Source organism: Zootoca vivipara, chromosome 5, assembly GCF_965207765.1.
Source record: "Zootoca vivipara chromosome 5, rZooViv2.hap1.1, whole genome shotgun sequence".
NCBI classification, from domain to species: Eukaryota; Metazoa; Chordata; class Lepidosauria; order Squamata; family Lacertidae; genus Zootoca; species Zootoca vivipara.
The window spans coordinates 46,147,841-46,169,089 of NC_142588.1; the positions used below are offsets into that span (position 1 = coordinate 46,147,841).

Sequence of the window (21,249 nt, forward strand, 5' to 3'; positions counted from 1 at the left end):
AAAATATGCTACCCAATGGCAGGAATACCAAACTCGGGATGTGATTTGCTTGTAGAACATCCCTAAAAATGTGAAGGTAAAGGGACCCCGTGACCGACTCTGGGGTTGCGCGCTCATCTCGCATTATTGGCCGAGGGAGCCGGCGTATAGCATCCAGGTCATGTGGCCAGCATGACAAAGCCGCTTCTGGCAAACCAGAGCAGCACATGGAAACACCGTTTACCTTCCCGTTGTAGCGGTTCCTATTTATCTACTTGCATTTTGACATGCTTTCGAACTGCTAGGTTGGCAGGAGCTGGGACCAAGCAACGGGAGCTCACCCCGTCACAGGGATTCGAACCGCCGACCTTCTGATCAGCAAGCCCTAGGCTCAGTGGTTTAACCACAGCGCCACCTGGGTCCCTTAGAACATCCCTAGTACCTTCTTTTCAAATAAAATAATTTTCTTGTTTACACCAAAACAGCCAGCACACCATACAATTACAAATATATATACAAATAGGGACATGGGTGGCGCTGTGGTCTAAACCATAGAGCCTAGGGCTTGCTGATCAGAAGGTCGGCGGTTCGAATCCCTGTGACGGGGTGCTCCCGTTGCTCGGTCCCTGCTCCTGCCAACCTAGCCGTTCGAAAGCACGTCAAAGTGAATAAACACAACAAACACAACATAAAATCTTGAACGAAAAACATACAAACAAAGAATAAGTGTAAACAAAAATTTAAATCCAAATCATATATACATAAAGATAACACAAAATTAAATCATATGTATAATAAACAAGGACATCCTGAAAATTAACAAAAATCTGAAAAGCTACACCCCACCACCACCACCCCCTCCACCGCTTGTGACTTCCAACCTCTCCTATATACTGATTTATGTTTCCTTGGTAAATTGCATACTTTATTATAATTTTCTTTTCTCTTTTTCTTTTTTGCTTTTTGTGCCCTTCATACCTCTGCTACAAGATTCGCTTTCTCTACCTGTTTCTTTAGATATTGTTTAAATAATTTCCAATCCTTTCCTGCTTTCTCTTCACTTAACCCTTTCAGTACCCCAACTTTTATTGCTAAGTTTTGATATATTGTTAATTTAATTAGCCAATCTTCTTTACTTGGAACTTTATCACTTTTCCAATTTCTTGCAATCAGGAGTCTGCCAGATACTGTCGCATGCATCAATATACATCTATCTCTTGCTTTTATTTCTTCATATAGCATTCCCGAAAGGAATATTTCTGGATCTTTTCTAAACGAATACTTAACTATGTTTTTAAATTCTTTACATATTTCATCCCAAATTTTTAAATTTTTTTTACAATGCCACCATACATTTAAGTAAGTGCCAACTTCCTCTTTACACCTCCAACAAATATTATTACTTCCTTTGTACATTTTCGCCAATCTTGCCAGTGTTAGATACCACCTATATTGCATCTTATATACATTTTCTTTTAAATCATAATTTGAAATATACTTTAAACTTTAAGTTGTGTTTGTTGTGTTTATTTCTTTTCCTTTTATTACTGTGTATGTTTTAAAATAAATAAATAAAGTCTTTTAAAAATCAAAAAAGAAAAAGAAAGAAAGCACGTCAAAGTGCAAGTAGATAAATAGTTACTGCTCCGGTGGGAAGGTAAACAGCGTTTCCGTGCACTGCTCTGGTTCGCCAGAAGCGGCTTAGTCATGCTGGCCACATGACCCAGAAGCTGTACGCCGGCTCCCTTGGCCAATAAAGCGAGATGAGCGCCGCAACCCCAGAGTCATCCACAACTGGACCTAACGGTCAGGGGTCCCTTTACCTTCATACAAATGGCGACAATTATCCCAAATAGCACATAACCCAAATGAAAGTCATGATGCAAGGATTCCTACAAAGGATTGACATAGCAACATACCACATTCATTTTGACAGCATTATGATTCATCGGAATGGTTGCCAGCACAAAGTGAGCCCACCCTTGTTGGTTATTGGCTTGTGTTTCAGCAGAAACTGTTTTATAACAAGATAGCTCTATTGGCAAGTACTATCAGGATGAGGAAGAAACATGAGGGAGCTTGTATAAAACCAAGAACAAAATAGTATGTAACTGAGGAGGTTCACCACTGCAACAGTTCCACAACTGCAGGGTCTTCCTAAGCATCATTGATACATGCAGGGTCTTTATAAATGCCATAGTCATACCAAACTTCAATATATATGACAACACATTTTATTATATAGCCGCAAACCCAATGAAAACAAATAACCAAAACCATACAATTTCTAACATACATAGAATTAAAATATATGGCACTTGCTTAAATGAAGGGCAGAAACAAACCAAGATACAGTTAAATTGATGAAAACTCTTTACAGCCAGCAATCTGGCAGCAGATTGAAGAATCCATTAACTGTTTCTGTTATTATTGGGACCATGGGGAGAGGGGAGAACTTTTCTCCCTGTACCCTTTCCTCACTTTAAAACACCATTTGGTGCCGCCTTTTTGCTCTAGAAACACTTTCAAACATGCTGGACCTAAGGCCATTTTTATTAGATTGGTTTGAAATGTGGCACATTCATAGACCTCCTCAAGTTGATCATGGGTACCAAGTACTAAGTTACAAAAGCTAAGCAGATGCCATTTTTAATAAGCTATAGAGCAGGGGTCAGCAAAAAAGTTCAGCAGGGAGCCAGTCCACTGTCCCTCAGACCTTGGGGGGCGGATGGCGGACTGTATTTTGAAAAAAATAATGAATTCCTATGCCCCACAAATAACCCAGAGATGCATTTTAAAAACACACACACATTCTACTCATGCAAAAACACCAGGCAGGCTCCACAAATAACGCAGAGGTGCATTTTAAGTAAAAGGACACATTCTACTCTTGTAAAAACACACTGGTTCCCGGACCACCCACAGGCCGGATTTAGAAGGCGATTGGGCCGGATCCAGCCCCTGGGCCTTAGTTTGCCTACCCATGCTATAGAGCTTATAGCGGCAGAGCCTTTCCCCATATCATGTCTAAACTAAGGGAACATTCCCATGCCTCTTCAACACAGCAAATATGATTAATGCTTAGGAGCATCAATTTAGAGCAACCTACCACTTTTACTACAAAGGCATAAGGTACGCTCTTGTATTTGCCTGGTTTTGTTTGTGTAAGATGAAGAACTTGCCCTTCATCATGGTATGTTTTCCTATGGACCTCCTTGAAGGTGTAACTGAAACCCAGGTTTCAACATTCTATGCATTCTTGGCATGTCAGCCAGTTATTTAAACAGCCTGACATAGACATAGCAACAGAAACCATGAAAAGTGTCAAATTATTTTCACAGGAGCCACTGGGAAACAACATCACTTCTAGAAACAGCTGGTGTCAATTTTGCCTCTCACCACAAGTTTGCTTTCTTTTATTCCAGGAGCTGAGTGATCAGGACTCCGGGTTTGAAAACTCAGAAGTGCGCTGGGTCATCACGGTGCCAGCTATCTGGAAGCAGCCGGCAAAGCAGTTTATGAGGCAAGCTGCGTACAAGGTAAGTATTGAAGGTGACCATCAGCCAAAATAGCAGGCAGAGGGAAGCTTTTACAGCCTCCGAACTGTGCATCCTCAGTCAATTCTCTTGTTAAGTTTTTCTTTAAAAAAAAATCACAAAAAGTAGGTTTATTGTTGAGGAGTTGTTTCATTTGGAATCCAAAATGCAGAAGGAAATAAGATGTTTCTAAGCAGCTCCCTACTCTGATGGGCACAAACTTTCTTAAGTTGCAGACTTTCTTAAGTTGCAGCCACACCCACAGACTTAGAAGCAGAAAAAAGCAGTTGTTCTTCAGAATAAAACCAGACAGGAACTTTTACAGCAGTCTGGACCCAGGAAAAAAAAAAGGCCATCTGATTTTCATGACCATCAAAGTGCTGCCTTTTAAAGAGTATCCTGCCTCCCCCATTGGAACATGAACCAGTCACTGAAATATATAATTGCAAGAGGTAGGGCCTGTGAAAAGCCAATTGGGAGCTGGCTTAGAAAAATGACATCATGCATCATTGGCAGGACAACCCCTGCCTGCAAGCAAGGCAGATTAGCATTTAAATTGAGATTTAATGGTTCATGCAGACACATAATGCACAAAACACTTCCAGGAAGGACCTGATTAGGGTGAAAGGTGTGTGACAGGCAGGAGAACACAAAGGGAATTAAACAATCACGCATTCTAGTTAGGACTGGTTGGTTTGCATTCTTTTCTGACTCCCCAAATTGGAGTGTTTTCCCTTTTAAAATGAAAGTTAGTTAAAGCAAGCAGGCCGATGGAGAGGGAATAATACTTGGTCCTGTGCAGCTTCCAATCATGTTGGTAGAGGGAGTGTTTGAACGGTAGGAGCATCCAGCATTATTAAATCCCCATAGTAAGTCTCAGATCCTTCATGATGCTTTTGATCAAGAAATCAAAATAGAAGTGATGTAGCTCTGTGGCAAAACATTTGCAAGCATTAGGTCTCAGGTTTAATCCATGATACCTCCAGGTAGGTCTGGGAATGTTCCCTGACAGAAACCCCAGAGAGCTGCTTATTGTCTATGTAGGCAATAGTTAGATGGGCCAATGGTTTGACTTGGGTGAAAGGCCTGTGTCTAGTGAGCAGAAAATGTGTCTAAATTTCTACTCTGCCTAGAATTTCTAGCTGCCCAGAGTGGCTGGGGAAACCTAGCCAGATGGGCAGGGTATAAATAATAAATTATTATTATTATTATTAAATAAATTATTATTACTCAGAAATGCCAAATTCTCAAACCAGAAAGAATAATTTTGTAGTCAAACCAAATTAGTCATGATTGCCTACCTTGACTTTCCTCTTTATTCCAGTGGGGAGGGAGGGTTGTGCAAAATTTGGAATTATTGATGGAGATTGAGATAATGGACATTATTTGGTGGGGGGCATTGAAGGTAACACAGGGGCTGGAAGAAACTATGGTGGAGGGAACTGTGTAATTTGCAAAATTCCCGCTCACTGACAGTTGGGAATGCAACTCCACAGGGATTATATTTTGGTTTCTGAAACCAGAATACAGAAGAGAATGGGAAGATGTATCTGCATGCACAAGCACCTGTTTCATGGTCATACTTCACATGGTCTCATGACCCACCTGAGTCTTTTTCAGGGCCTTAGCTCAGTAGTGTGCTGCTACTTCGCATGTGGAAGGTCTCTGGTCCAATCCCTGGCATCCCCATATAGGAATGGAAGAGATGCTTGCATGAAACCTTGGACATCTGCTGCCAGCCAGCACTGAAAACTGAGGTGCCTGGAATAATATTTGACTCGGCATAAGGCAGCTTCCTATGTTGCTAAGATGGCAATAAATGGCAAAAGGTGTGATGTAGAAATGAGGGGAAAGGAAGGTGGTGCTCACTCTGTAGCTTAAAGAAGCACATGCCAACCCTCTCACCTTTTGATCACTTCCTTCTTCAATGCTTAATAATTCCAAAGACAAGAAATTGATGATCCTTTGTTGGGTCCAAGCCTGCTTCAGCTAAGTGATTTTATTCAGACATAAATGTGCCCCTTATCCTTTATTTTAGACCTGTTTGTCTTTGCCATATGTGCATACTATTTTCCCACTAGGATTTCTCGTATTTGATTGTGTGCAGCTAGGAAGAATTACACAATCCACTGGTAGTAGGGTGGTCAGGTGTAAAAGAGGGCAGGATCCATGCATCCTTTGTGAAGGCAAAATTCCCTCCTCAGCAGAAGTATTGAAGAGGAAATTCCCTATTATATGGAGCGGAATCCGTGTTCTCTTTTTGCACTTGGCCACCCTAAGCGGCAGTACAACTATGCAATGCATGTTTTCTAAATGTTTGGGTATTTTGAGTAACCCCTTAAAATGCTGTTTAGACCCCCACAATCACTTTGAATATCTTGTACTTGTCTCTAATGTTGAGCAACATTTTTCTCAACAGTCTATAGTGTGGGATTGCTAATGCTAGTGCCAGAAGCAAATCACTTAAAGGTTCTCATGGAAGGACACGGTTGTAGGTAAAGCTGAAACATTAGAGACTCGTGTATTATCTTTGTCTGTTGTCGCTTGCCTGTTGTTTGTGTGCATGTGTACCTGTGGAATGGTATCTAATAGCCGAAGGAGAAAAGTAGACTAATGTTCTAGCAGCATTTCCCATCTGTGGCGCAATGGAATGTTGTTGACTAATGTCTGCATCTGTGGTAATTTTTTTTTGTCTGTGATTGTGTGTTTACCAAACAGATCAATAAATAGCAATGAAAGAGAGCTTAGGAAGAAATCGTAGGGAGGTGACTCCACAAAAGCCGTAGCAGTTCATATCTACAGTTCTGTTGTGTATTGTTGTAAGCTACTTTCTGTACCTTTTGGGGATGAAAAGTGGAATAGAAATGGATGGGAGGGAGGAACTAAGATAAGAAATTCTGATACTGGGGAGATAGCACTAAAAGAAGGAAGGAGATGCTGTGGACTAGCAGTCGACAGTACAGTGATTTATGATCCCAAAGGACAGATATAGGTTGTGGGTAAATGCCAGGATCTGTCCAGGTCTTCTTAGGCCCCTATGCCTGGGCAGGACGTCTGGAACACCTTCAGCATACACCCGGGAATCATGGACTCATAACTGGGCTTTATGAGCACCAAATCAGCAGTGAACAGCAGAAGCATTTGTAGAGGTTTCAAAACATTCCTCATTTATTTCTATTAACTACTGCATATTTACAGATCTGGCTTTGTGAGTGTTACAGCCTCTCACTTAGCCATCTTGTCTACAGAAGATATTAAACTGCACACAGCACACGCAGAGAGCAGAGTCAGGAATGAAAAACAACAAAGTAACAATTCCTAACTGTTCCCTCCCAACAGCAGATATCACCAGATTTTCAGAATGGGAGGGGTGAAAATGCTCACAACCTCCCCCTTTTCATTCTGACCATTATGAAAATCTAGCACAAAAGCAATTTCTTTACATATATACCAAGTTGTTCCTTATTAACAGCTTTAGTCAAAGCATCAGCAGGTATTTCTTTCCCTGGCATATATGAGACTTTTACAACTCCTTTCTGAATGCATTCTCTGGCACGGTGCAATTTGATTAGCAAATGTTTTGTTCTTTGCTTGCACCCTTCTGAATGGATTAGTTCTATGCAGGCTTTGTTGTCCTGATAAACTTGAACTGGACAACAAATTTTTACTCTCATATCCTCACATAGTTGCAACAACCACTCTACATTCATGAGGGAAAAATTTAAAGCGTTGAGTTCTGCTTCACATGAACTCATGCTTATTGTTGCCTGTTTCTTACAAGACCAATCAAATAGGCACTGATTGTACAAATAACACACACCTGAGGTGCTCTTGCCATCAGTTGTATCACTACCAAAACTGGCATCGGCATAGATCTCAAGACCTCCAGATTTTTGGCTAGTAAGCTTCAACCTGTAATGCATAGTGCCTTTTAAATACCTAACTATGCGTTTCAGTGCCTTCCAGTCTTGCACTGTAGGTTGATTTACATATCTGCTGAGCAAATTTACGCTAACAGCAATGTCTGGTCTTGTGCACCTTGCTATAAAACTAAGTTTACCCAAAACACTTCTGAACAATGTAGTGTCAGGAAAAACATTAGCATTAGTATCATGTTGGTACCCTGTGACCATGGGGGTGTCTACAGAATTGGCATCTGTCAGATTTAATTTTTCAATCACATCATTGATCTTACGTGATTGATGCAGCAAAACATCACCTTGCTTATTTCTCTCTACTTCCAGTGAGAGATAATTGCTGACTTCCCCTAGGTCTTTCATATCAAAATGCTTTTGCAGTTTTGCAAGAGTGGTTTTGTAAATATTTGCATCCTTCCAGAAAAACAAAATATCATCCACAAAACAAATGCAGTACAATTTGTGCTGGTTAGATTCTTTAACAAAAACACAAGAATCAGCCTTTCCTTGCTTGAAACCTAAGGAAAACAGCACTTCTGTCAGTTTAGTGTGCCAGCATCGAGCGCTTTGTTTTAGACCATACAAGGATTTTTTTAATTTACACACCATTCCTTTTTTTATCTGCACTCCATCTGGCGGTGACATGTAAATACTCTCATTGAGAACTCCGTACAAAAACGCAGTATTTACGTCGTGATGAGATATGGTCATGCCCTCTTCTGCAGCAATTTTCATCAACAGCCTAACTGTCTCAAATTTGACTGTCGGTGAATATGTCTCATGATAGTCCTGATCAGGAACTTGAGAAAAACCACGTGCAACTAATCTGGCTTTATATCTGACCACTTTACCAGTCTGATCAGTCTTGGTTTTGTAAATCCACCTGCTGTCTACAAGTTTCATGCCTGGTTCTACTGGAACCAATTCCCACGTGTCATTTTGCTTTAGGGAATTCAATTCAGCTTTCATGGCGTTAAGCCAAGGTTCGGCATCTTTTTCAGGTAAATTTTGAACCTCTTTGTAGTTAGTTGGTTCAAAAACTGAGTTTGTGTTGCTAGTGGCAGCCATATCTGAAATAGCAGCTTTAGCAAATTCTTTAGAAAATCGTTTAGGTGCTTGTCCCTTGGTAGTTCTCTCAGATCTACGCAATACTCTGGGATCCTCTGGGTCTGGTTCCTCCTCCTTGGGAGAATGGTGACCTGTATCTGGCAAAGATTCTACCTCTAGATCAGTGTCAGACCCATCTGATTTCTTAAAAGAGGTCTTTTCATTCTGATCATCTGTATCAGTGTCAGAATCTGTGCTACCATCAGCATCAATTACAGGTTTTGCCTCTTTGTTAATTGGTTTAACCACCTCATCATCTGAAATGGGATGACATTGAAAAATGCCAACTTTGTCCCATTTTGGATTACAATCCATGCTTCTGGTCAGCCTAATTGTGTTTGTGTCTGTCATCAGCACACGATAGGAACCTTTTTCATAACCTAGAAAAATGCCATGTTGACCAGATTTGCTCAATTTGTCACCTTGCAGAGTATGCACCCAAACTTCAGAACCGAAAATTTTTAAATGTTTTACAAACGGTTTCCTTTTGAACAGCATTTCGTATGGGGTGCAATCAATGGCTGATTGATATCTGCGGTTGTAAATATAGGTGAAACACGATAGAGCTTCAGCCCAAAAGGGGTTGGGTAGGCCTGAATCATGCAACAGAGTTTTAATTCCTTGTTGCAAGGTCTGGTTTACTCTTTCACATAAACCATTCTGCCATGGAGATCTGGGCGTGGCAGTCATGTGCTCTATGCCCTGTTCTGCAGTAAAGTTTTCAAACTGTTCTGAACAAAATTCTCCACCCCTGTCAGTGAAAAGACAACGTACATGCTCATCGTGAACATTCCTGAGCCATGCACAAAATTTTTGAAACTTAGAGAAGGCTTCAGACTTCTTTTGTAACATATAGACCCAAACATATCTAGAATAGGCATCTATCAGAACCAAAAAATAACATGAGTTTCCTCTAGAGAGCGCTAGAGGTCCAACCAAGTCTGCATGCACAATCTCATAAGGTTTCTTAACCTCCCTCCCAGATTTTGTACCTTTGGGAGCTTGCTTAATTTTGTTCTCTGCACATGAGACACATTTCATATGATAAGGACACTTTTGAACTTTCATGCCCTCAACCATATTTTGCATTTTACCTACTGCCTGGAAATGCAAATGACCAAACAAACGATGATAATCATGAATACAATGGTTATGCAATTTCTCATTCTTATCTACTGATATATTACAGCACGCCTTTTCAGTTTCTTTAGTTGCTCCAGCAGCTGTACCTGTAACAAAAGGCAATACATATAAACCATCAACACACTTAGCATAAAGAATGAGTTTGTTGTCTCGAAGAATTTCACACCGAGAGTTTGCAAACACCACTTTAAATCCTTGAGCGTCTAGCTGAGAAACACTCAAGAGATTATCCTGCAAATGAGGAGCATACATAACATTTTTAACTGTTGCATTAAGGCTCTGCAAAGAAACCGTTCCCTGAGCCAAACTTTTAATAGTCGTTCCATCCGCTTGATGAATTGCTCCTCCCTGTTTCTCAAGATGAAGAAAGAGATTTTTATCATTGGCCACGTGCCTTGTGGCTCCTGAGTCGACAACAAAAACAGAACGTGTGAGTTGATTAGAACTGCGTGAAATCAAAGCCTTTGATGCAGCTGGCCCTTGGGGTTTTCGGCCTCCTCCCCCTTTGCCTTTGAAGTTGCCCTTCTTCTTTGAAGAGTTTTTACACTGATTTTTAAAATGGCCGACCTCTCCGCAAGAAAAACAGCGGCGCATTTTAAGAGCTTTTGCAACACTTTCACTTTCCCCTGTTGAAGGCTTGTAGGCATTTCCAACAGCCTTGTCCCTGCTTTCTCTAGCAGTCTGTCTGCGATCCCACTCATTCAAGAGCACGCTAGACACATAATCTTCTGTTAGACGGTCATTGGGCAAAGACGACAATTGAGCAGCTACAGCATCATAAGATTCATCCAAACTGTTTATGATAAGCATTGCAAAAACAGCTTCTGAAATATTTAAGTCTCGCTGGACAAGATCCTGTCTGAGACGTTTTAATTGGGCTAGATGGCTGGGCAAATCACCATCTTTCTGCAATTCCAGCCTACACAGCTTTTTAAAGAAAAGCACACTGGATCCTGCATTTTGTCTTAGATGCATATCTCGAAGTTTATTCCAAACAGCCCGTGCAGTCTGCTGGTTCTCCAAGTTGACCAACAACTGGTCCTGGACACTCAGAATAATTGTCCCCCTGGCTCTCATGTCTGCCTCATGCCACGCTGGCCATCCATCATCATCCTCATTAGGGGGGTCATCTTCTATAATATGGTAAAGCTTTTCCCTTTGTAAAAGTGCTTTCATTTTGACCTGCCATGTAGGATAGGTCTCTGGTGTAAGGAGAGGAAAAGATAGAGACATCTGGCCAGAATGTGCAGAAGCCATGCCTGTGTTTAGTTAACAGCAAGACACTTCCCTTCATGCACCCCAAATACTCTTGACTCTCTCAGCAACTTCTCTCCCCACTCAGCACAATTAACAGGCAAACTGGAAAAGCGTCTCTGCTGTCTTCCTGGCAGCCAGCAACATACCTTTCTGTAAATCAAACAGCAGCTTGAAAAACAGCTTCAGCTCACAGCTCAACTCCGATGTGCAGCATCAGATGGAAATGGATCAGAAACATCCAATTATCCAACCATCAATAGCCATCTGCAACCACCAGTCTGCTACCAGCAACCATCCGCCTGCTACCATATGTGGGTAAATGCCAGGATCTGTCCAGGTCTTCTTAGGCCCCTATGCCTGGGCAGGACGTCTGGAACACCTTCAGCATACACCCGGGAATCATGGACTCATAACTGGGCTTTATGAGCACCAAATCAGCAGTGAACAGCAGAAGCATTTGTAGAGGTTTCAAAACATTCCTCATTTATTTCTATTAACTACTGCATATTTACAGATCTGGCTTTGTGAGTGTTACAGCCTCTCACTTAGCCATCTTGTCTACAGAAGATATTAAACTGCACACAGCACACGCAGAGAGCAGAGTCAGGAATGAAAAACAACAAAGTAACAATTCCTAACTGTTCCCTCCCAACAGCAGATATCACCAGATTTTCAGAATGGGAGGGGTGAAAATGCTCACATAGGTCACACTGAGCACACTGAAACGTATTTTAAAACTACTACTCCAGACTAATAGTATTCTACATTCAAATAAGCAGATTTAAGAAAAACAAGTCATCTTATGTCTGAAAAATATATTTGGCAGAAGGTGCAGCTGGAAGAGAAGGAAGTATATTTTGCGTGACTTCCATAGCAATGTATTAGTTATAGTGAGCCACAATGGCACTTGTCAGTTTGTGGAAGTTGTCCATACACATACCCCACACTAAATAAAAAAGGCATCCCTGTTTATCTACTAGTAATAAAATGGTTTTTTTGCTACCCAGGATATGTTTGCTTCTAGGCACATAGTCTACAATATGACAAAGTCCTATAAAGGTGGGCTACACAAGCAATTACACCCCCCATGTACTTAAAGATAATGGCATCTTCCACAGATACTTTCCAAAGCAGTAATGCTGTGTAGCATGATGTTGTCTTTCATACTTGTGGCTGCTAGCATACTAAGATATATCTTAGTGCATCTTTAAGAAAGGATGGGCAAGAAGAAGATTATTCACATGAAAAGGCTAATGAAAGGGATCATAATGGACACACACACAAATTACATCTGCATATATTTGCTTGAGAAATTTTGGCAAGTTTGCATTCTTTCATTAGGAGCTAGCCAGAATATTCTTGTGTCCTGTTGTGATTGCTTGCTTCATCTTTTCTCCCTGAAGAAGGGATATGGAAAGCTGTGGTTCACCAGATATTGTTGGCCTATAACTCCCAGGAAGCATGGCCAACAGTAAGGGATGATGGGAGTTTGATGGGATATTGTTGACCTCTAACTACCATCATCCCTGACCATTGGCCATGCTTCCTGGGGCTGATGGGAGCTGGAGTCCAGCAACAGCTGGAGGAGCACAGGTTCCCCTTCCCTTCCCTACATTCAAAACACTTCAGGAAACATTGTAAAAAAAAAATTCAGCACCCCTAAGAATTGGTTGGCTTTTTGTTTATTTTGATCTTTTGCTCTGAAACTTTTTAAAAAGGCTTCAGACTTCCTGTCAAATATCCACTATAAAATGATGGATGGTCTTTGAATTCTCTGGTGTTGCCTCTTCCTTGAACTGAGCTTCAGGTGCTGAATCTTGATTTTAGAAAATGGGATTGAATGCTCCTGGTCAGAAGGGTTTTCCTTCAGCTTGACAATTTTTTATTTTTTTATTTTCGGAAGGGGGACATTCTTTCAGCTCCCATTTCACTACAAATACTTCAACCACAGCATGTGCACTGCCTGGAATTTCTGTCACATGCCAGTGGAAATCACAATATTGCAGAAGGGGCTGTAATGTTTTTTGAAGGGAGGAAGTTCAACCCTGTTAATCCAGAAACAGCTAAAGGAGATAAGAAATCTGATGAAAATTATCCTATCCAGTAATTTCTGCAAGTCTCCTTTTGAGGAAATGCTCCTGACTGGTATTGAGGGGTTACACGTTTATCTGTTTTCCTGCCTTAACTGTATTATCTAGCTTTTACCCTTCAGTCTATGTGGGGCAATGAAGAAAGCTTGAAGAATGTTGTTTACTACACACTGAAGTTATAATGAGTAGGAACCCCTCAGAACAAAACAAACACAGATGATCCGAACAAAAAGGTCTATGTATAGGTCATTAGCAGTCAAAGAGCAAATTGGATTTCAGTTTTTTAATCTACCCATCAGTCTTGCTTGTGCAAGACTACAATCCCTTCAAACCAATCCTGTTTTCCCATTTCCCTCAGATTAGAAACCCAATCCTGAAAAGTAGTGCACTGTCCCTTGTTTTCAACATGTCCAGTGTACCTGATCGTATAGTTTGGACTAAACGGCAACATTTTTCCTTTGCCTCGTAACAGTTTCCTCTCTTACATAACAAATAAGAAGTTTTATATGCATGAGCAGAATGGCATCCTCAACTTGAGTCGAAGGAAGACCAACTTTTGGTTTTCGTTATTGCTGAAAGCAGACAGATAGCTCATCACTCTGACCAATTAGAAAGTATCTTATTTCTTTTTAAATTTGTGTGTGTGTGTGTGTGTGTGTGTGTGTGTGTGTGTGTAATTTGAATGTTATTTAGAATGGGATATATTTAGTGACATACAGTGGTACCTGGCAAGACGAAATTAATTCGATCCACGAGCCTTTTCGTGTTGCGATAATTTCGTCTTGTGAAGTGCGGTTTCCCATAGGAATGCATTGAAATTGAATCAATGTGTTCCTATGGGAGCGGGGAAAGTGCAAAAAAAAGGTGCCAAGTCGCCCGCCATGGCCACTCCAGAAGTTTTTAAGGCTCTGGGGAGGGGGAAGCAGGAGGAGGCCCAGGGGTCTCCTCCCGCCGCAGCCTCTGCTCCTTCAGGCGCCACCGCTGTTCCTGCCAAGGGCTGCCTGGCGAGCCCCGCTGCTGCTCCTGCCGGATCCCGCCAGCCCGCTGGGGAGGAGCCGCCATGGCTGCCGAGGAGGGCAAGGCCGGAGCCGCGGAGGCTGGAGGCCGCCATGAGCGGTGCGCCACCGCAGGAGGCAGAAGCGGCGGCCATGGACCTCACCGGTGGAGTCCTAAAGGTAAGTGGCGGCGGCGGCGGCTTCCCTTCCCTTCCCCTCGCGAGGCTGCTTCGTCTTGCGAAGCACGGCCATTTGGCTTCATCCAAAAAATCGCAAAACGCTTTCATTTTGTGATTTTTTCGGTGCATGAGGCATTCGTCTTGTGGGGTACCACTGTACTAGCCACATACAGCATTGAACACCAATGCTATCTGCACTAGATCTTTAAAGCAGGACAATGCCACTTTAAACAGCTGTGGCTTCCCCCACACAATCCCAGGGAGTGTTGTTCCTTAAAGATGTTGAGAGTTGTTAGAAGATCCCTATTCCCTTCAAAAGAACTGCAGTTTCCAGAGTTCCCTGGATCAGGGTCCCAAACTAAGGCCCGGGGGCCGGATGCGGCCCAATCGCCTTCTAAATCCGGCCCGCAGACATTCTAGGAATCAGCATGTTTTTACATGAGTAGAATGTGTCCTTTTATTTAAAATGCACCTCTGGGTTATTTGTGAGGCATAGGAATTCGTTCATATTTTTTTTTCCAAAATATAGTCTGGCCCCCCCACAAGGTCCGAGGGACAGTGGACCAGCCCCCTGCTGAAAAAGTTTGCTGACCCCTGCCATGGATAGATTGTTAAACAGCTCTGGGATTCATAACTCTTTGAGGGGAATAGGAGTCTCCTAACAACTCTCAGCACCCTGAACAAACTACAGACCCCAACTCCCATAAGACCCAGCCAGTATGGCCAGTGGCTAGGGATGATGGGAGCTGTGGTTGATCAACATCTGGAGGGCTACAGGTTCTGCACCCCTGCCCTTGTGCCACTGATCCAGGAATCCCCCCCCCCCAAATTTCATGGCAAGATATGGTGGAATTCTGAAGCTGGAACTATGTTTGCACTTCCTTTAGCTTGTATACATAATCATTTTTGTGACTGGTCTTTGCAGAGGCAGCTCTCCTTTTTTGTAGGAATTGGAATGTTTCAATGCAGGATTCCTAGGGGTTTTTCCACCAAATATCTGATTTAGTGTTTTCTATTAGTAGAAGCTAAAGAAGTATTTTGGAGAGTAGCTAATGTATTTGATATTTGCAACAGACATATTATAGTTGTTATCAGTTCATTGCTAATTCCTACATCTGGTGTAGAAAGGCAAAAAGATATTAGGGAACAAAGGCAAGTGATGATTTAAAGCTGCAATCCCTCACTCCTGCCTTCATTTTCTGCCTGCAGAATATCAAAAGCAGTGCAAATTAGACACATTAGCAGTATTAGGGGAAATGGAGAAATCCACTTAATTGTCACTTGTTGGTAGAGACAGATTGTTGTCAAAGAATGGATTGGTGTTATTACTGCAAGTTCCTGTGGATGTGATTCTTCTGGTTGATACTTACAAATTACCTTTTCTGCATAAGCACTAATGTTTGTTATGAAGCTATAATATGCTATAAGATTGCAGCATTTTTGAAGCCATAATTAATTAAGGAAGCTTAATTGATCATGGTGTTAAAATGCATAGAGCAAGAAGCACGTGCTAACAAATTTCAATTTACATTTGCTAATTGCTGTGGTTAGGTTTGCACAAATATACGTTCCAGGCTAATGGAATACACCCCCAGTCCTTCATTTGTACATGTAGCGCAGCAAACTGCTAATGGCTTAGGTACTCAAGCAGCGAAGGACCCGCTGTTGCTCCTTGTAAATGACCAGAAACATTTTAGAGCAGTCGTGCAAAAATATGACCTCTGAAACTGAAAGGCTTATGCAGACTAAATGAGCTATCAACTGTTAGCGCTATCTATAAAAGCTGTTTGACTGAGCCTCAGCGCTTCATGGAAGAAAATAAAATGCATCACTGATTTACGCCCTTAGTGCTATGACTTCATCCATTGGACCAATGCATCTTGTCTGCATTTCTGCAGCAGCTGTGGTTTGCGAGAAGTAAAAGCCACACTGCTGCAGTGCAACAGAGTTCTTGCTGGGTAGAGCAATGGCTCTCTCCAGCTTTGGAAGGAAAAAAAAACCCCTCACAGGATCAGAATCTACTGATCTGGCCGTTAAGAGGTTTTTCTTAAAGGATTTGTACTGTATACCTAAGGTCAAAACAAAATAGGACAAAATGCTGTAAACAGTGGTTTCTGCAGCATCCTGGTGCAAGGAAAAGCACAGGCTGCCTCATTTTTGGGCTGGGATGCTTGGTATCTCAGCTCGTCACATGCACAACCACCCCACCCCCAGAATCATCATAAATCCCATAGATGCAGTGGCAAAGCAATCTCTAGGCTTCTGTATTAGTGTAATAAGTGGTCGGCATCCCACATTGTTCACATGTGTTCACACAGTTAACATGATTTGTTGATACTCCAGGTCAATTTTCATGCCCGTTTTTCCCATGTACTGATTTCCTCAAAGCCATTTCCTGTGGAAGCTCCCAGCCTGATCTGATTTCACCACATTCTTCAACAACTTTCAAAACCAAAGCTTTAAAGCAGTTTTCTTTTTTTGAGAAGAGTCTCCTAAGATACACCGCAGTTGGGATTGGGGCAGGTATATGTTTTGATCATCGCTAGCAACATGGCATGGGGAGGAAGAGTTGTACATCTTAATGTAGGGTTTTTTCTGTAGGTTTTGTCCCTTCACTCTGGTCCAGATATATGGGCTTCAGTCTTTTCCTACTGGGCCCCACTTGGAGCTCCTGAAAGTGGGTCCCCTTGCTGCAGTTTAGGGTTCCAGGTCTGAGCTCAGGACAAGCTGAAGACCACCAGTTTAAATGGACCCAGGAGACTAAATTCAGGCATACTTCCCTCTTACACACATGAGCAGAAATAAATGTCAGAGAAAAACTGGTTCAACTGCCTTCACTGGTTGAATTTATTTTCAGCTTAGCCTTGATGAGCTGTCAGATCAATATTCATGTTGACATGAAAATAATTGGTAGCAGAAGGGCTAAATGCCACTGCTGCCATATATTACGCATAATTCAGTGAGCATTATTTGATTTTCCGTTGAAATAGTTCATTTCAAAAGTATGATTGCTGCAAAATACCACAAATCCTGAAGACTTTGCTTCTTTATATCTCTGATCCTACAAAATTTAACCTAAAAAATATTATTCAACTCAGTGATTATTACAAAAGCACTCAAATAACTACAGAATTTTCAACAACAAGGCACCACCTCTCTTACTCTCCTGGATGCAATTTCCGTGAATCTCACCTGATACAGAAGACAAGAGTGAGGACTGCATTTGCTTTTTGGCTTTCCAAAAAATAAAAATTCTCCCTCTGAGGCATCTGGAAAGGCAGGAGCTAGAGATGAAACAAGTTTAGAAGGGGGTGTCACAGGCATGTTTGGTTTGTTCTGAGTGCATGTGCCACAGAAGCTTCAGTCAAGTGGTTAAGCTCAGCACATGCAGCAGTTGCTTAGCAGAGTTCACTTTTACTGTGCACCAAAAGCACACACCTACGGCATAAACACACTCTGTAAAGTTGTTACCAGTAGGAATCTCTGATCCCAGAGAGGGTTATTTGCTTCAACTTCCTTACTGTTTCAAAGTCTCTAGCAAGTCTGGAGTTCAGCTGCTTCCAAAGTTCTTCACAACACTCAACACTATAACTTGAGCTGAGCTAATTTGACCATCTTTTCTTTGGTGGTTTATTGCTTCCTGGACAGGAATGGGGAAGCTGTGGCCCGTCACTTGTTGTTGGACTCCTCCCATCAGTCTCAGCCAGCATTTCTAGTGGTCAAGGATGATGGGAGTTGTAGTCCAGCAACATCTGCAGGGCTGCAGGTTTCCTGTCCCTGCTTTAGGGGTTAGCACTCAAATGCTGAGAGTTCCCATGTTGAATATGCTGACTTGTCTCTTTGCTGTTGCGATAGATTCTCTCCACACACACCCTTAATACTGTGGCATGTTACAGTATACTGTAGCATACATTTGTTGTTTAGTCGTTTAGTCGTGTCCGACTCTTCGTGACCCCATGGACCATAGCACGCCAGGCACTCCTGTCTTGCACTGCCTCCCGCAGTTTGGTCAAACTCATGTTCGTAGCTTCGAGAACACTGTCCAACCATCTTGTCCTCTGTCGTCCCCTTCTCCTAGTGCCCTCAATCTTTCCCAACATCAGGGTCTTTTCCAAGGATTCTTCTCTTCTCATGAGGTGGCCAAAGTATTGGAGCCTCAGCTTCACGATCTGTCCTTCCAGGGAGCACTCAGGGCTGATTTCCTTCAGAATGGATAGGTTTGATCTTCTTGCAGTCCATGGGACTCTCAAGAGTCTCCTCCAGCACCATAATTCAAAAGCATCAATTCTTCGGCGATCAGCCTTCTTTATGGTCCAGCTCTCACTTCCATACATCACTACTGGGAAAACCATAGCTTTAACTATACGGACCTTTGTCGGCAAGGTGATGTCTCTGCTTTTTAAGATGCTGTCTAGGTTTGTCATTGCTTTGTAGCATACATACAGTACATAATACAACCTTCAAGCTGTTCTCCACAAACACTGTGGAGTGCTTACATGCACTCCATCGTGATGCTTCTTTTTGTTTCTCTGTGCTTGTGACATATTATGACGAAGCTATTAGGTAGAGCCTCTTGGTAAGTATTGCAAATGACAGCCATGACATGACAATGCAATGCCCCCCCCCAGCCTTGTATGGGACGGTAGGAAGCAAGTGTAACTATGGCAAAACAAGCAAGTTTATACAGCCATACACATCCTTCAATTTACACCATTTTATGCCTCTTCTGCTGAAAGAGAAATAAGGAATCTTTACCGCTGCTCCGTTTCAAAATGTTTGCAAATACAGTGGTACCTCGGGTTACAAACGCTTCAGGTTACAGACTCTGCTAACGCAGAAATAGTGCCTCAGGTTAAGAACTTTGCTTCAGGATGAGAACAGAAATCTTGCTCTGGCGCCACGGCGGCAGCAGCAGGAGGCCCCATTAGCTAAAGTGGTATTTCACGTTAAGAACGGACCTCCGGAACAAATTAAGATCTTAACCAGAGGTACCACTGTAGCATTTTATAAGATCAATCCCAGCACAAATACTATCTATGTGCCGGGAAATAATGTGTATGGTTATGTACACTGTGCAGTGCTTATAGAGCAACCTTACTGGTAGATCAGAGGAGAACTAATACCCAAAGCACTCCTGGAGACATGGCCAGAGAGTGTCATGGTATTTTCCTATCTAGGGGATTCCTTTTTAGGTTTTATGATTACTCTCCATGGCTTCCAATAGAAATGCATACATCAGCTCCAGGGTTTGTGTATGTTTCTTACTGTTTTGGGGTGGGGATGGGGTCCAAGCCTTCTCCCAGCCCACCTTGGCCTCTACCAATGGTGGTATGTCAAGGGCTGCTGAGGGTTTCAATGGTGGGAGGGGCCTTACGAGGTCAGACCATGGGTATCCATGGGAGGAGTAAGGAGCAGTTGGGTCTCCAGCTCCCAGTGAACCATGATCTCCATATCTCCAGCTTTCTTTTCTTTTAAAGTTAAGTATAAATTATCTGTAGAACCTGAGTTATGAAGCAACAATGTAGAGGCATGATTATTCTCATTTTTCCATGGAAAAAAATAGCCTGCTACTCCCCTCTCTAGGGTTAACTACTTCCACCTGAATGGAACAAGGCAAGCAATGAGTAAAAGCATTGCAAAGAAGATAAACCAAATCAGGAAAGCTGTGTGCATTGGTGTCATACAGCATTACCTGATGCCATTCTATGAATATTTTGCGCTCTCTTGAAAAAAGAGTAGCAATAGAAGTTGCAGTATTTCAAATACCAGCAGTCTTCCTTCAGTTCCGTCCTGTATATCTGCACAGAATAAAAAAATTCCTTCAGTAGCACCTTAAAGACCAACTAAGTTTTTATTTTGGTATGAGCTTTTGTGTGCATGCACACTTCTTCAGATAATCTGCACAGAAGTGAGCCTCATTGACTTCAGTAAGGCTTACTCCTAAGTAAGTGGGTATATGATTGCAACCCTAGATACATAGAATCTTCAGCATTCAAGGATTAGGTCTGTGAATTCAGTGTGCATAACTCTGGCAGGAAAGTGTCTAGCATTCACAGGTGCATGGTTATGTTTTTGAAAGTATTACTGGCTGCCACAAAATCTAGAAAAGATATTCAGGAATATAGCAGTTATTTTAGGATGCAATCCTATACCTGCTTATTTGGGAATAAGACCTAATAAACTATATAATAAGACACATATATAGGATTGTTATGTTAGCAGCCCAGATATTTCCATTGCACTAGGCAACATGCAGAACAGAATAGGTTTACTTTACATGATTTGGCATTTTATATTATTTACACATTGGGAAGAGTGTGAGAGCAATATAACTCTGTTTTAATGCTGATGAGGCAGAGAAGCCAAAGCTAATTTTGTTTCTTTTTGGGAAACTTTTTCATGAAATTGAACTAGATGCTTGAAAAGGAGATGAATTTACTCTTTAAACATACCTTTTGTTTATCTTGCTATATCATATGCAGCTATGTCATCCTATTCAGTAGGGAAAATGCATGCATCTCTCCTAGTTATGAATCCTTGAAATGAACTAGATGTTCTTCCCCCCCAACCATGATATTTAGCATATGAAAATAAGAGAAGTGAAAAGAAAGAAGCATAGATGAATGAATGAAAATCTCAGGATTCACAAAGCTACTTCACTGTGAAGGCAGATGAAAATCAAAGTTCAGCTAATCATTTCCTCTCCCCTCCTTGTTTGATTCCTTTATTCACAGGCAGGAATGGCATCCCCAGAAAACCCTGAGCAGCTCATAATTGCCCTGGAACCAGAGGCTGCATCTATCTACTGCAGGAAGCTCCGCCTTCATCAGATGATAGATTTAAGCAGCAAAGGACCTGCCAATGGTTATAACCCAAGTGAGACCATTGCCACTGGCTTTACACCAGGTAGGGCTGATTTAATTGGGCTACGATTAGTGTTCAACCTAATTTCCTACTCACCCTTTCTTGCCAAAATCTTTCATAGCAAGATGTCTTCCAAATTTCCCGGCCAACTCTTGATTTTCACACTGGGAGAACCTGGATGG

At 41.9% G+C, this 21,249-nt stretch overlaps 1 protein-coding gene across 2 annotated transcripts in view; it reads left to right on the forward strand.

Annotated features, from left to right (window-relative positions):
- The window catches only part of HSPA12A (heat shock protein family A (Hsp70) member 12A), a 53,650-nt gene that overhangs the window by 23,045 nt on the left and 9,356 nt on the right, over positions 1-21,249 (forward strand). For both annotated transcript variants that reach the window (XM_035138289.3, XM_035138290.3), the window contains exons 6-7: positions 3,405-3,518; positions 20,938-21,109. In XM_035138289.3, the coding sequence (XP_034994180.1) occupies positions 3,405-3,518; positions 20,938-21,109 (286 nt within the window). The remainder of the gene's footprint in view (positions 1-3,404; positions 3,519-20,937; positions 21,110-21,249) is intronic.